At 36.2% G+C, this 15206-nt stretch overlaps 2 protein-coding genes across 8 annotated transcripts in view; one reads left to right on the top strand and one right to left on the bottom strand.

Moving 5' to 3' along the window:
- The window catches only part of LOC140054857 (ribosomal oxygenase 2-like), a 72899-nt gene extending 66877 nt beyond the window's left edge, over window positions 1-6022 (top strand). For all 7 annotated transcript variants that reach the window (XM_072099953.1, XM_072099956.1, XM_072099955.1 and 4 more), the window contains 7 exons: window positions 64-507; window positions 917-1174; window positions 1361-1464; window positions 2119-2230; window positions 2699-2846; window positions 4124-4338; window positions 4973-6022. In XM_072099953.1, the coding sequence (XP_071956054.1) occupies window positions 64-507; window positions 917-1174; window positions 1361-1464; window positions 2119-2230; window positions 2699-2846; window positions 4124-4338; window positions 4973-5140 (1449 nt within the window). In that variant the 3' untranslated portion in view covers window positions 5141-6022. The remainder of the gene's footprint in view (window positions 1-63; window positions 508-916; window positions 1175-1360; window positions 1465-2118; window positions 2231-2698; window positions 2847-4123; window positions 4339-4972) is intronic.
- A 2292-nt stretch (window positions 6023-8314) lies between these two features.
- On the bottom strand, window positions 8315-15206 carry LOC140054398 (uncharacterized). The gene is made up of 7 exons (XM_072099377.1): window positions 15121-15206; window positions 13740-14136; window positions 13334-13409; window positions 11156-13117; window positions 10840-11043; window positions 10403-10509; window positions 8315-10185 (listed from the first exon to the last, which is right to left on the bottom strand). The coding sequence occupies exons 2-7, from the start codon at window positions 14004-14006 to the stop codon at window positions 9688-9690; spliced, it is 3114 nt and encodes a 1037-aa protein (XP_071955478.1). The 5' UTR covers window positions 14007-14136; window positions 15121-15206; the 3' UTR covers window positions 8315-9687.

Genomic DNA, 15206 nt, shown 5'->3' with positions numbered 1-15206 from the left:
CCAATAAATAAGACAGATCAGCTTTCATTCATTAAAAAATTTTTTTATTTTTTTCTCTTGCAGGCAACAAAAAGGAAACAAGGAAGAAAAAGAAGAGGGAAAGATGATGATAAAGATGATTCTGAAATGATAACTAGCAAAAGATGTCTTTTTGATGATTCTTTATCTGACACAACTTCAGAAGATGTGTTCAGGTTTCTACTTGTTGGTTCAAATCTCACTCCAAGTGAATTTTTTGCAGATTATTGGGAGAAAAAGCCTTTAATAATATCTAGACAAGACCCCGATATATCCAACCAATATTCTCAACTTTTTTCGCTTGATATCTTGAAAAGATTAGTGACGGAAAATAATTTAAAGTTTGTGCAAGATTTAAGTTTTTGTCGTTACGTTAATGGGAATCGTGAGAATTTGAATAATAAGGGCGTTATTAAAATAAAGAATCTTGAGAAGTTGATAGCGAAGAAGAGTGCTACTATTCAGTTTCATCAACCACAACGCTTTCAGGTACAATGTTAATCTTGGTTCCCACTAGGACACAATGCAAGGACTGTTGTCCTATGTGTTGGGTCCTAGTGGAAACCAAACTTTACATAGATGTTTCTATGTACAATATTGCACCCATGCAAGATGCATGCATTTCCTACTGTCTACTCTATCTTAGGAACATTGGAGTGGCTTGATGGTGCTTGGCTACTGAACACATGGCCTGTGTTCAAATCTGAATTGCGACAAATTACAGTCACCTCTCAAAGAGACTAGTTTAAGACTTTGTTTATTATCTTTGTATATTTTAAAACATTTGAGAAGTATAGTGAATTAATTCATATATAGCAAAGAATAAATAAATTTTGTTTCCATTTGTTGCTTAGAAATACAAAATAAGTTAATTGTTTCAAATATTTTTCCCCCATAGGATAAACTTTGGAAGATTTGTTGTTTATTGGAGTGTTATTTTCAATGCTTGGTTGGTTCCAATGTGTATATAACTCCTGGAGGATCACAAGGCTTAGCTCCTCACTACGATGATGTCGAGGTCTTCATACTACAATTGGAAGGAGAGAAGCACTGGCGCTTGTATGAACTGCCTGTAGAGGACAGACTGCCTCAAGACTATAGCAGGGATTTGGACCCAGCTACTCTTGGCAAACCCATGCATGACTTTGTTTTAAAGGTTCGTTTTTCATACTATTTTGCAGATGCCATTTAATTAATAATATACACAAATTTGGGAAATTCATTTTCGTTTTTTTCGTATTTTTAAGGTTAAATCTTCCTTGTGTTTTTAAAATAGATAAGTTAGATCTGTTGTCTTACGATATATGATTGTGCACAGTTTAATGGAATTCTATTGTTTTAGGCTGGTGACCTGATGTATTTTCCGAGAGGTACAATTCATCAGGCTGATACACCTGAACACTGCCCTCACTCAACTCATATCACCATCAGTACTTATCAGCATAAGTAAGTTGCTATACGCTTTTGACATTTATGCCACGAAAAGTTTGTGTTACTTTGTGTTTTCATTCAACATTTATTTAGAAACAATCCAAGAAATAAAAGAAGCATACATTTATAATAGCTTAAATGATAACATTAAATAAGAACTGTTTCTGGGATCAGAAAAAGAAGTAAAAGAACTTGTCAAATACCAACCCCTAAACAAGACAAAAACAACAAAAAAACAACTGCAAGTATTTTATTGGTCAGATGTTTTGCCCTACTCTGACGTAATATTTATTTAGAAACAGTTCAACAAGAAATGAAAGCAGCATACATTTACAACAACTTAAATGGTAACATAAAATAAGAACTGTTTCTGGGATCAGAAAAAGAAGTAAAAGAACTTGTCAAATACCAACCCCTAAACAAGACAAAAACAACAAAAAAACAACTGCAAGTATTTTATTGGTCAGATGTTTTGCCCTACTCTGACGTAATATTTATTTAGAAACAGTTCAACAAGAAATGAAAGCAGCATACATTTACAACAACTTAAATGGTAACATAAAATAAGAACTGTTTCTGAGATCGGATAAAGAAGTAAAAGAACTTGTCAAATACCAACCCCTAAACAAGAGAGAACTTTGACAATGTAATATCTTCATTTATTTTTAGTACATGGGGCGATCTATTTAAGCAATCTTTGCCCTCATTGGTCGATCAGATGATGAGTCAGAGGAGAGAATTAAGAACAGGTCTACCAATTGCACTTGGTCAGCCATTGGATGTATGTATTGGTTATTGTCAAGTTACTTTATATAGGATTCAAAACATTACAATTCCATTTTCTCATTTTCTGTGCTTTGCAAGTTATTTTTACTCACTCTAATAAATTAAATACCATGTCATGTCATGTCATGTCATGTACAACAGACTTGGATAGTTGTTTAGTGTCAGGCTGTCGTCAATATCGGTAATTTCCTAATTTAATAATCCATTCTGTGTATGGTCTCTTTATCTCCATTGTAGAAATATTTTCTTTCTAAAGCTCTGTCTATGCGACAACAAAATGTGATGTGCCCATACAGACATGATGATGTCATATCACTACTACTATATTTGAGCATATCACTACCATATTTTGATATATCACTACCATATTATATGGGCACATAAAGTTTGATAGTGTAGACAGAGCTTTAAAATGATAAAACATTTTTACTATTTGTTACTAAAATGTTTATTGTCTGAACAGGTTTCAAATCACAAAGATCACATTAGATTTCTGCTGGACATGTTGGCTGTTGGCTTTAACAATTCAGCTATGCAGAACATGCAGATGGACTTTGTGGCTAATCGTCTGCCACCGTATCATAGTACACCCGAAGAATTACAAAGCGCAGGTGAGTACAAGCCAGCATTAGATGAACAAGCACACTCATACCCCTTCTCCACCCCCCTCCCATTCCAACCTTCTTCCTACAAGCCAGCATTAGATGAACAAGCACACTCATACCCCTTCTCCACCCCCCTCCCATTCCAACCTTCTTCCTACAAGCCAGCATTAGATGAACAAGCACACTCATACCCCTTCTCCACCCCCCTCCCATTCCAACCTTCTTCCTACAAGCCAGCATTAGATGAACAAGCACACTCATACCCCTTCTCCACCCCCCCTCCCATTCCAACCTTCTTCCTACAAGCTAGCATTAGATGAACAAGCACACTCATACCCCTTTTCCACCCACCTCCCATTCCAACCTTCTTCTTACAAGCCAGCATTAGATGAACAAGCACACTCATACCCCTTCTCCACCCCCTCTCATTATAACCACCTTCCTACAAGCCAGCATTAGATGAACAAGCACACTCATACCCCTTCTCCACCCCCCTCCCATTCCAACCTTCTTCCTACAAGCCAGCATTAGATGAACAAGCACACTCATACCCCTTCTCCACCCCCCTCCCATTCCAACCTTCTTCCTACAAGCCAGCATTAGATGAACAAGTACACTCATACCCCTTCTCCACCCCCCTCCCATTCCAACCTTCTTCCTACAAGCCAGCATTAGATGAACAAGCACACTCATACCCCTTCTCCACCCCCCTCCCATTCCAACCTTCTTCCTACAAGCCAGCATTAGATGAACAAGCACACTCATACCCCTTCTCCACCCCCCTCCCATTCCAACCTTCTTCCTACAAGCCAGCATTAGATGAACAAGCACTCTCATACCCCTTCTCCACCCCCCCCCCCCTCCCATTCCAACCTTCTTCCTACAAGCCAGCATTAGATGAACAAGCACTCTCATACCCCTTCCCCACCCCCCTCCCGTTCCAACCTTCTTCCTACAAGCCAGCATTAGATGAACAAGCACTCTCATACCCCTTCTCCACCCCCCTCCCATTCCAACCTTCTTCCTACAAGCCAGCATTAGATGAACGAGCACACTCCTACCCCCTCTCCACATCCCCACCCCATGCCAACCTTCTTCCTACAAGCCACAACTATGACTACTTATAACATTAGAAAAAAGGGATGTGATTTAGGTAAGTAAATTTATTGTCATTTGTAAATATATAAAAAAAATTTACATTAAAATGAATTGAACTGTTTCGGCTAAAAAAAAAATAGAACTTAAGAAACAAACTGTTTGTTATTTAATTGTATTTTATTCAGGTCCAATTCCAACAATGAAAGATAATGTTAAGCTCCGATTTCCAGACTTTGTGTCAATCATTGAGATGACAGATGAAGAAGAAGAAAAAGAAGAAGAAAATGAGGATGTTGAGGAGGAGGAGAATGAGGAAGAGGATGGTACCAAATATGTCTACTTGTACCATTGCCTTCAAAATGACCGCCATCAACATATGATGAGTGCCGATGATTGTCAGGTATGAAAAACTCCCAAGTAGATCTTTATTCAAATACTTTGGTTACTATGTAATTCTTAACTATACTTTAGACAGTAGAAACTCCTCCTTTTGGACACCCCTATTAGAGGGACAGTTACCTCTAGTATGTTCCAGTTGATACGCAGTGGTCGGCGATTTCGTTCTATTAAGGCCAATAAGGCACGATTTACAAATAGTTTCTTTCCAGGATCTATTAGAGCCTTAAACATAATGTAGACACTTTTTTGTAATGTTTTTGTTTTTGAGTTTGTGTTGTGTCCATTGGATAATGTGCTCTGCCAACAGAGCAAACAGAACTTCTATGTTTTTTCTTAAAACAAATGATAATAAATGATACTTGACTTGACTTGACTTGACTTGACTTGACTTGACTTGATAAAACAAACGACAACAGTACAAAAGAACCCTTCCATTGGGACATCCATGTTCAGGAGACACTTTCATCTGAAATTATTCATAAAAACATTACAGCCAACCCATATATACATATTGAGCAGACCCTAAGAAACTTTTTTGAGTCTTTAAATTATTTATACTGGCTCTACTGTAGTTCTTGATTGTAATGTCTTGCTGATACCTTCTAGCATTTATTTTTTATTTTTATTTTTACCAGCCAACAGGACTGAAATTTGGTCACGATCATCTTGTAGCTCTAAAGCAACTGAACCATGCCGGAAAAATGGGAATAGCGGCAAAAAGTCTGAAACTTGGTCAGTCTGAAAGTCTGTCCATGTTGGTGTCCATGTGGTCAGAGGGATTATTACAAGTTGTTCAAGATTGACGAGAAAAACAAAAACAAGTTAGGGCGCTAGTTCCGTTTCGCACCTGTCGTTTATTTCGACTCAAAATTGGTTAAGTAACTTTATCGTGAGTACCACACCTTAGAATTAAGTCTCAAAAATACTTTTACAAAGGAGATCACACAAAAAGTAAAAAATGAATCCTTTAAATTGATGAATTTACAGACGTGTTTCTCGCACATCGGTTCGTGAATTTCGCATACTCCATCATGTTCAATGTTGTTGTTTCTATGGAGCGCCAAAAGAGCAATCATAATAGAGGGCTAAAAACTCAGTAAATTGTGTATATTTAATGCATTTATTGGTGAAAATTACGTTCAATTTTATCATATTTTGTCAATGTCAATGCAACAAAAATATTACTGTTAATACTGTACATGGTTTTTGCAGGAGCTTTTAGGAATGAAAATCGACAAATTCATCATCATATTACATGTACTGTAGGGGTATACCTTAATCTAAATAATATGCCTCTTAGTTAGTCTTAGTCTTACTCTTAGGCCTAGGGTTGGTTGCTATTTGAAAACAGCAAATTATTAGCAGTAAAATGTTACAGCATTTTTATTGACAAAATATATTAAAATTAAACGTGTATTTCAATAATAAATGCATTAAAAGAAGACGCATTCCACTGAGGTTTTAACCATCTATTGTTGTTGCTCTTTTGGCGCTCCATAGAAACGAAAATATTGAACTTCGAGTATGCTAAATTCGCGGCGAACGGTATACGAGAAACATGTCTGTAAAATCATCAATTTAAGGATTTATTTGTTACTTTTTATGTGATTCTTCTTCATAAAAGTACTTATGAGGCCCAATTTTAAGGTGTGGTATTCACAATAAGTTGCTTAACAATTTGGAGTCAAAAGGAAGTTGAAATAAAAACAGGTGCGAAACGGAACTAGCGCCCAAGTTAGTAACGTCAACTTTCTGAAATAAATATCTTAACGTACATCCATCTTTTCCTTTTTTTTATTTTTGCAGTGACACCATTACAAAATTGTGAACATTTCCCCTTTTTTTAATTTTTGGACATAAATGGTTACTATGGCTCTTTAAGATGATGATAACACTATATATGCACTTATATGACAATATTATGGCCTAATAATTGAATTTAAAAAGTGGCTGTTTTGCCTATTTTAGAAAAAATCCCTGTACTATAGTACAGGGATTTTTTTTTTTAATGGAAACTTTTTGACCTTTTTATTTTCGATAAAACTGGTTACTATAGCACAATTGACATGCACAGAACCCATTATTTGTCTCTGCGCATGTTTATTATGCAATAGTAACATTTATGTCAAAAAATAAAAGGGTCGAAAATCGGCAATTTTTCTGAAATTTTCCTGTACTATAGTACAGGGATTTTTTTTTAAAAATGGCCAATTTTCGACCTTTTTATTTTTCGATAAAACTGGTTACTATAGCACAATTGACATGCGCAGAACACATTATTGGAGTCTGCGCATGTTTATTATGCTATAGTAACCATTTATGTCAAAACTTGTTACTATAGCACAATTGACATGCGCAGAACCCATTATTTGTCTCTGCGCATGTTTATTATGCAATAGTAACCATTTATTTCTAAAAATAAAAGGGTCGAAAATCGGCCATTTTTCGAAAATTTTCCTGTACTATAGTACAGGGATTTTTTCAAAAAATGGTGAATTTTCGAACTTTTTATTTTTCGATAAAACTGGTTATTATAGCACAATTGGCATGCGCAGAACCCATTATTTGCCTCTGCGCATGTTTATTATGCTATAGTAACCATTTATGTCAAAACTTGTTACTATAGCACAATTGACTTGCGCAGAACCCATTATTTGTCTCTGCGCATGTTTATTATGCAATAGTAACCATTTATTTCTAAAAATAAAAGGGTCGAAAATCGGCCATTTTTCGAAAATTTTCCTGTACTATAGTAGCCTACAGGGTTTTTTCAAAAAATGGTGAATTTTCGAACTTTTTATTTTTCGATAAAACTGGTTATTATAGCACAATTGACATGCGCAGAACCCATTATTTGCCTCTGCGCATGTTTATTATGCTATAGTAACCATTTATGTCAAAACTTGTTACTATAGCACAATTGACTTGCGCAGAACCCATTATTTGTCTCTGCGCATGTTTATTATGCAATAGTAACCATTTATTTCTAAAAATAAAAGGGTCGAAAATCGGCCATTTTTCGAAAATTTTCCTGTACTATAGTACAGGGATTTTTTCAAAAAATGGTGAATTTTCGAACTTTTTATTTTTCGATAAAACTGGTTATTATAGCACAATTGACATGCGCAGAACCCATTATTTGCCTCTGCGCATGTTTATTATGCTATAGTAACCATTTATGTCAAAACTTGTTACTATAGCACAATTGACATGCGCAGAACCCATTATTTGTCTCTGCGCATGTTTATTATGCAATAGTAACCATTTATTTCTAAAAATAAAAGGGTCGAAAATCGGCCATTTTTCGAAAATTTTCCTGTACTATAGTACAGGGATTTTTCAAAAAATTTTGATTTTTCGAACTTTTTATTTTTCGATAAAACTGGTTACTATAGCACAATTGACATGCGCAGAACCCATTATTCGCCTCTGCGCATGTTTATTATGCTATAGTAACCATTTATGTCAAAACTGGTTACTATAGCACAATTGACATGCACAGAACCCATTATTTGTCTCTGCGCATGTTTATTATGCAATAGTAACCATTTATTTCTAAAAATAAAAGGGTCGAAAATCGGCCATTTTTCGAAAATTTTCCTGTACTATAGTACAGGGACTTTTCAAAAAATGTTGATTTTTCGAACTTTTTATTTTTCGATAAAACTGGTTACTATAGCACAATTGACATGCGCAGAACCCATTATTCGCCTCTGCGCATGTTTATTATGCTATAGTAACCATTTATGTCAAAACTGGTTACTATAGCACAATTGACATGCGCAGAACCCATTATTCGCCTCTGCGCATGTTTATTATGCTAAAGTAACCATTTTTTTTCTCGATAAAACTGGTTACTATAGCACAATTGACATGCGCAGAACACATTATTCGACTCTGCGCATGTTAAAGTAGTTACTATGGCACTTTAAGATAATGATAACACTATATATGCGCTTGTATGGCAATATTATGGCCTAATAATTGAATTTTAAAAAGCAATACCATAACATAAACTTTTATTTGATATTTCTTGCAAATATAATAGCTTTTAATAGTAGTGGAATTGATAGGGTTTATTTAAGACCACCATCTTAACACCGCTATATAGATTTGACATCTCTGTACAACAAGGTGCACAAAACACAAGGTATATACAAGGTACAGTTTGTGCTACTCTTAAATATAAAACACTAGACCCAAGGCATTAGTATTATTTAAATATTATAATTAGGATTGTTGCGTAGCACTGTATATATAAATCATAAATTATAGAAACAATACTCATATTTCAACATGATATTTTGTGGTCTAATGGATAATACTCGACCTGCTGGTGAAGTTTGCAAAGTTCAAATCCAACCAGATACATTTCTTCATACAAATAAAATCGGTTCTTCAGTTAAATGAGATATTTTCGATTCGATTACGAGATCATGTTTAAAATTAGCATGGTTATGTTGTATTTTTTAAAACCTTTTTTCACTCTTTCACCAAATTCAAACTAGTATATTTAATTTACTAAACTGTTCTTTTATCCCTAAGCACACCTTCAAAGATTCATTATGAAAATAAAATATTTAGAACATTTTTTCTTTCACAAAAACCCAAAATCAAGGTTATATAATGTTAAGGCCATCCTAACAAAATTACATTCTGTTTTGTGACCCTATGTGTTAATTACAATCCATTCACATAGTAGGTTAACAAAAATAAAATATTGCCTAGTAAAAGGAACAAAATATAATCTATTATATAATTTAGAGTATTATATTATTAATAAGGAACCAATGAAAATACTGTAGTTGCACTAATCTCAGATTAGATCCCAGAATGCATCATGCACAATAAGTTATTGGTTGTAAAATTAAAGCCCTGTTTACACTGCGATTTAGATCCTATATCTGTAAAGCATCCAGTTGATTACCGTCTGAAACCACCCAACCTTCTAACCCTATTTACTTATTTAACTTTGTTTCACGAGGGTAATAGCTAACAACTGTACTACTGCAGTACAGCTGACTTAAAGAGACCCAACTTCACAGCACGTCTTAGCTTTTAAAACACATTTTCTGGAATTTTTCAAGTTTCTATCAATATTGTACAAGCATATAAATATCAAAATATATATATAAAAAAAATAAATCAACGTGGCTGCAAAGCAATAATATATAATTTTACATAGCTACCCATGATGCACAGCTCAAATTACCCACAATTCATTCCAGATAATTTATTATTACGTTAATAAAAATGAATAATATTAAATAAATGAACTGAGTTGCGAATCAGAAATAATTAACGTTTTACTAAATCATTATGTTTGCAGCTTTAATGATTGCAAATGGCGTTACACAAACACAGGTTCTTGTTGTTCTCTATTACTAGACTTAGAACTTGTACTTGTAGAACTAGGGCATGGGCTAGGACTTTTGCTACTCATCGGAAGAATAGGGCAAGGATGCGGGTGGCCTCCTTCATCGAAGAACCTCCGAAACGTGAACTCAAAGAACGCATGTTCCGGGTGTTTTCCATTCTTCGGCCGGCCGTAGAAATAATCAAATTCTTCTTCTTCGCTCGAAGAGTTGCCGTGATCAGAGGAGGGTATCGGGTCAAAGTTCTGCGTATCCATCGGAAAGTTGATTGGAGGAAGATGTGGCGCTTTGGTATGTCGGATATTATTGGCAAAGTCTATGGAATTAAAGAACGCGTGTTGCTTTATCTCGTCCGCTCCGCCTCTTCCTAGTCGGACATCGTCTCCATTACATAGTTTTAAGATAAGGTCCACTGCTTCATAACACAGTCCTGCCTCGTGTGGAATTCTAAGAGATTTCTTCCAAGAAATTACCTGCAAAAAGTATGGATATTAGTACCAAATGGAAGGATGGATTGATGGACCATTGACTTTATAAGGGATTAGCATACTTGCACCATCTTCTCTTTTGACAGCTAAAATGACTTTATGTATATCACCACCATATTTGGGCACATCACACTTTTTGTCAAACTAGTTTGATAGTGTAGGCAGAGCTTGAGGTTTTTCTATTAATTGATCCCATTCTTACCTTTCTTTGAGTTTCCCCTGGTGTTTCAGCAAGGAATGGAGGTTGGCCAACCAACATCTCGTACATAATCACCCCTACACTCCACCAATCACAAGCCTTTGTATAACCTAGTACAATAAAAACACATTACAATAAGAAACCAAATAGTAAGCCACCTGTAATCAGGACTGGCGCCAGCATGAGTCTGAGATTTTCAATTTCCACCACCTACTCCAATTCCCCAGCATATATTAATAATTATATTTAAAGCATCTTTGCCTTTCTGTTTTTAAACTCTCACTACGGCCTTGGTAATGAATATTTCTTGAGAAGAAAAAGAACTGAATACATGTATGTTATCAAACTTAATTGATATTGGTCATGTTTGAAACAGAAATAATTCAAACATTGTACCAAGAAGACGTTCAAGTGCGCTTAATTTTCACGCCTCTACATACCTTCCCGTAACAACACTTCTGGTGCAATATAGTTTGGCGTCCCCACAAGTGAATGAGCTATGCACCGCTTGTGTTGTTTGCGTCTTTCTAACGTCTTTAAGCTTTTTGATCTCACAGGATGGCCATACTCTTCACCACAACTACACTTGTCATCTCCCCAGGCCTCCGATGGTTCCATGCTGTCTTGACGTGCATGCGTTCCAGCTGTAAACATAATTATGTTAAAATTCAAAGATTGCTTATTGCATTCATAATGGTGTTCTAGATGACTGTGTTCTGTCGTCATTGTTAAAAATTACCGAAAATACTAACTCACCCTTTTGGTAGTACTTGGAATCGTGAGTCCAGCGGAAGCCAGTACATAAGCCAAAGTCTGTCAACTTAATATGACCATCTCGGTCAATTAAAATGTTGTCCGGTTTGATATCACGATGTATGAAACCCATACAATGTACACTCTCAATAGCAAGCACCAGCTCTGCAATGTAAAATCTCGCAAGATCCTCACTAAAAATACCGAACTTAATCAACAAGCTCATTAAGTCACCACCAGGAATGTAATCCATTATAAAATACAGATTGTTCTGATCTTGAAACGAGTAATATAAACGTACTACCCATTCGTTGTCGGCCTCCGCTAAGATATCTCTTTCGGCTTTTACATGCGCAACTTGGTTACGCTTAAGCACCTCTGATTTACGTAAAGTTTTCATTGCATACAACGCTTTAGTGTCTTTCTTTTGCACTAACGACACTTCACCAAACGCCCCAATTCCAAGGGTTTTGTGAACTTTAAATAGATTCTTTGCCATTTTGGCTCGCTTCAGCCTAATGTAGTTGGATTCCTTTTGATAAAGCATCCGCCTCATCTGCTCCTGCGCGTCCTCGCTTAAACCGACGCGCGCCATTTCAGTCTCGAGTTGCTTCCGTCGCATAATTCGTTGTTGATGCGATTTCATAATGTTCTCAACGTGTTGCTCCATATAAAACTTGTACGCTTGCGGTGAATAGCTTTTTAATCGCTTACCTGAAGTTTCATGAAATGTTTTACGCTCAGGTTTAGGCGACTCGATTCTTTGTTTTCCTGCAATTTCCTCGTCATCTTTAGTTTCTCCTTGATCACTATGCATCGCGGTCAACGGAGAGTTACGTAAAGACGGAGAATCGGATCTCATTGAGCTTTGTGTGCTTTGTGTACTCTGTGTGCTTTGCGTACTTATGGTGTCTGGTGACACACCCCTTGTCGGTGGAGGTTCGTTCGGTGCGTGAGCCGTTTGCAATACAGGTTTTGATACAATATAACTACTAGTTTTGTATTGTGTTATTGGCGAGTTATAAGGCCCAGGAGTAAAAGTAGTTGTGGTTGTCGCTGTTGCAGGGATAGGAAGATTTGAAACACCGTTTTCAACTTTAGTTGTAGTAGTGTCTGGTAACCTGTAAGCCGGTGGTGACGGTCTCTCATTCTGTTCGATGTATTTAGACTGCTGCTGTATGCCTACATCATTTGTTTTCTTGTCTTGTATACTCCGCTCATAGCTTGGAGGTGGCTTAACGCGGTTTGACTGTCCCATATAATACTGGCTAGGTAAATGAACTGATGGCGGAGTCATGCTCACTTGAAACGTGCTTAAATAACTATCAGGCTTAGCTAACGCTTGACCGGCAGTTGAGCCGGGTGAGTAACTAGCGGGTGAGTAGCTTGCCGGCGAGTGCTGCGACGACCTCGGTATATTACTATATGGACTATCAAGTATTTTTTCTAAGTAAGTTAAATCAACATTTTGATGTTTGTTTATAGACTGCGAGACAGGCGGTGATATTGTCGTACTATAAGGTCTTTGCCTCGTGTGGGAATCACTTGTATAATAGTTCGGTTGGGGATAGTCACGATTAGGTTGTTTCAGACGCCCAGCGCCCATGTTACCAAGATGCGAAGGATGCGGCGGAGGAGGAGGTTGTTCAACATACATATATCTATTTGGAATGCTTTCAATTTGACGATGATTGGATCGCAATGGCGGTTGATGACCGATTCCTTGAGTTGTGCGAACTTCTCCGTTTGAAGGGGGCGGTGTCTGCCCTCTGTATTGCACAGAGTTCGACCAATCGAATGCACCGTCATACCGTGTGGTATAACCAGGTTTAGGGTCTGTGGGCACATGTTTTGTAACATTGTTTATAGGTACTCTTGTGCCTTCACGTGAAGGATACTCTGGTGACGGTGAAACTATGTGTGTTCTATCGTCTAAACTTGTTTTATTTTGCAAGTACGCACCATCTGCAAAGAAAAGTAGAAAAAAAATCATTTTAAAATTAAAAACAAATTAAAAAACATTTCAATGCAATATACAATGACAAAAATCAATAAGTTTTAGATTTATTGATAATTTTATATTTTACGTGTACTTTTTAAGAAAAATGGTGAAATCAATTAAATTGAGTAAAATACATGCGTCACATATCAAATATTTAAAAACCCAATAAGAACACTTACTTGTATGTTGTCCTCCAAAATTCGATTTCCCGTTATAAGTTATTACACTCTTAGCAGGACGAACAGTAGCATTAGACTAAAAAATAAATACATTTTTATAGTTATTCAAATCATCCTCCTGTCATGGATTGTGAAAACATTTTTAATTCAGTAATTGTTAATTGCATATTTACGAGTTGGCATGTATAGTACTATAAAGCTGTCTACACAATCAAACTTTTATGTGACCAACAAATTTGATGTGCCCATTTATGGACATAATGATTTCATATGACTACCATATTTGGGCATATGACTACCATATTTGGGCATATGACTACCATATTTGGGCATATGACTACCATATTTGGGCACATCACACTTTTTTGGTCAACTAGTTTGATCGTGTGGACAGAGCATAACTTACATTATCGAGCCTTCTTGTGGAATTGCTTATTTGTCCATTAGGGATACCCTTTGAATGCGAGTTAAGATCCGCTCTAATACGTTGTAATGCATCATGATTGCTATGACGACCAGTATTTCTCATTGGTCGTCCCTGTTGCGGTTTGCTGTTGCCGGTACTTGAATCCGATGGGTCGGTATTTAATTGTAGATGATTCAGACTATGTTTAATATCGAGGAGCATTTGTCGGTGGTTGCTAATGAACACTTTTTCAGTGTTCTGTTGCATCCTTCACACTGCTGCCCGCTGCCGCCGCCACCGGATACAATGTTCACAGTTAGTATCTCACTACAGTGTCATTTTTATCCTTTCACAAATAAACTGATAGTCTTTAATGAGGCCATGTTGAACAGTTACCCTGCAATGATAAAGAAGACGTGTTTGTAAATGTACAGTATCACAAGAATAAGGAATACTTTTCAGTTTTCCACCTACCAGACTAATTTTAACACAGCACCCATCCAAAATAACTTCAGGTACCAGCAAGTACTGTACTGTTTAATACTTATTTCGATCCACCCTCGACTTTTTGGACACCAATTAATTAATAGACTTCTCTAGAAGCTGCTCGCTGCATAACATAATATTATAAAATATATCTTGTATTTAATGTATAATAAATGAAAAACTCATTAAAACATTACCACATGAAATTCTAATTAATAAGACGTTTGTGTGACACGGAAAATAAAAACAATTAATTTACATATTTGTTAAAACGTGTGGATGGAATTTAGAACAATGTTGATCACCCAATAATTTCATCCCAACTAGAGAGGCTAGGGCTATCTATTATTATTATTACTATTTTAGGGACCTTAGACTGCCATGAATTAATAGGCTATAGGGATAGTGGGTACCCATTGGTCCATTTATATGTAGGCCCTCAGACCTTAGCTACTAGAGGCCTAGCTACTAGAGGCCTACCTACCTAGGCCTAGCCTAGGCTAATCAACAATAAGAAAAACATGGGGAAAATGTTTCCCTTTTTTGTTTTCGAAAAGGAAGTGTTCACAATGTTTTAGAACATATGTATATTCTTGATATCAGTTAACTAGGCCTGGTCTAATTTCTATTTATCTAATTTTTGATTAAGAATTTACTGTGACCAAACCCTAAAACCGCAGATTCTAGGCCCAGTAGTAGAGGTTGGTATACGTAACTCAAACCCAACCTACCACCACCACCAAATGCATGGATCGCCGACAACAACCACCCCCACCAAGCTAAAATCACAAGCGTAAAATCAATTTTATAACACGAAATAAAAATTATAAAATATACAGTAACATTTTAAAAACATTACTAAATGATTCAGGATTTCTATTTTGTCAATTCTTACTTTATAAAACACATTTGTCGACTTATTTCACTCACATTCTTGATGTTTTCGATACGACTAAAAAACTTCACTTTAGCTGACAATCC

This window comes from Antedon mediterranea, chromosome 7, assembly GCF_964355755.1.
Source record: "Antedon mediterranea chromosome 7, ecAntMedi1.1, whole genome shotgun sequence".
In the NCBI taxonomy this organism is placed as follows: Eukaryota; Metazoa; Echinodermata; class Crinoidea; order Comatulida; family Antedonidae; genus Antedon; species Antedon mediterranea.
This window is presented reverse-complemented; position numbering and strand designations above follow the sequence as displayed.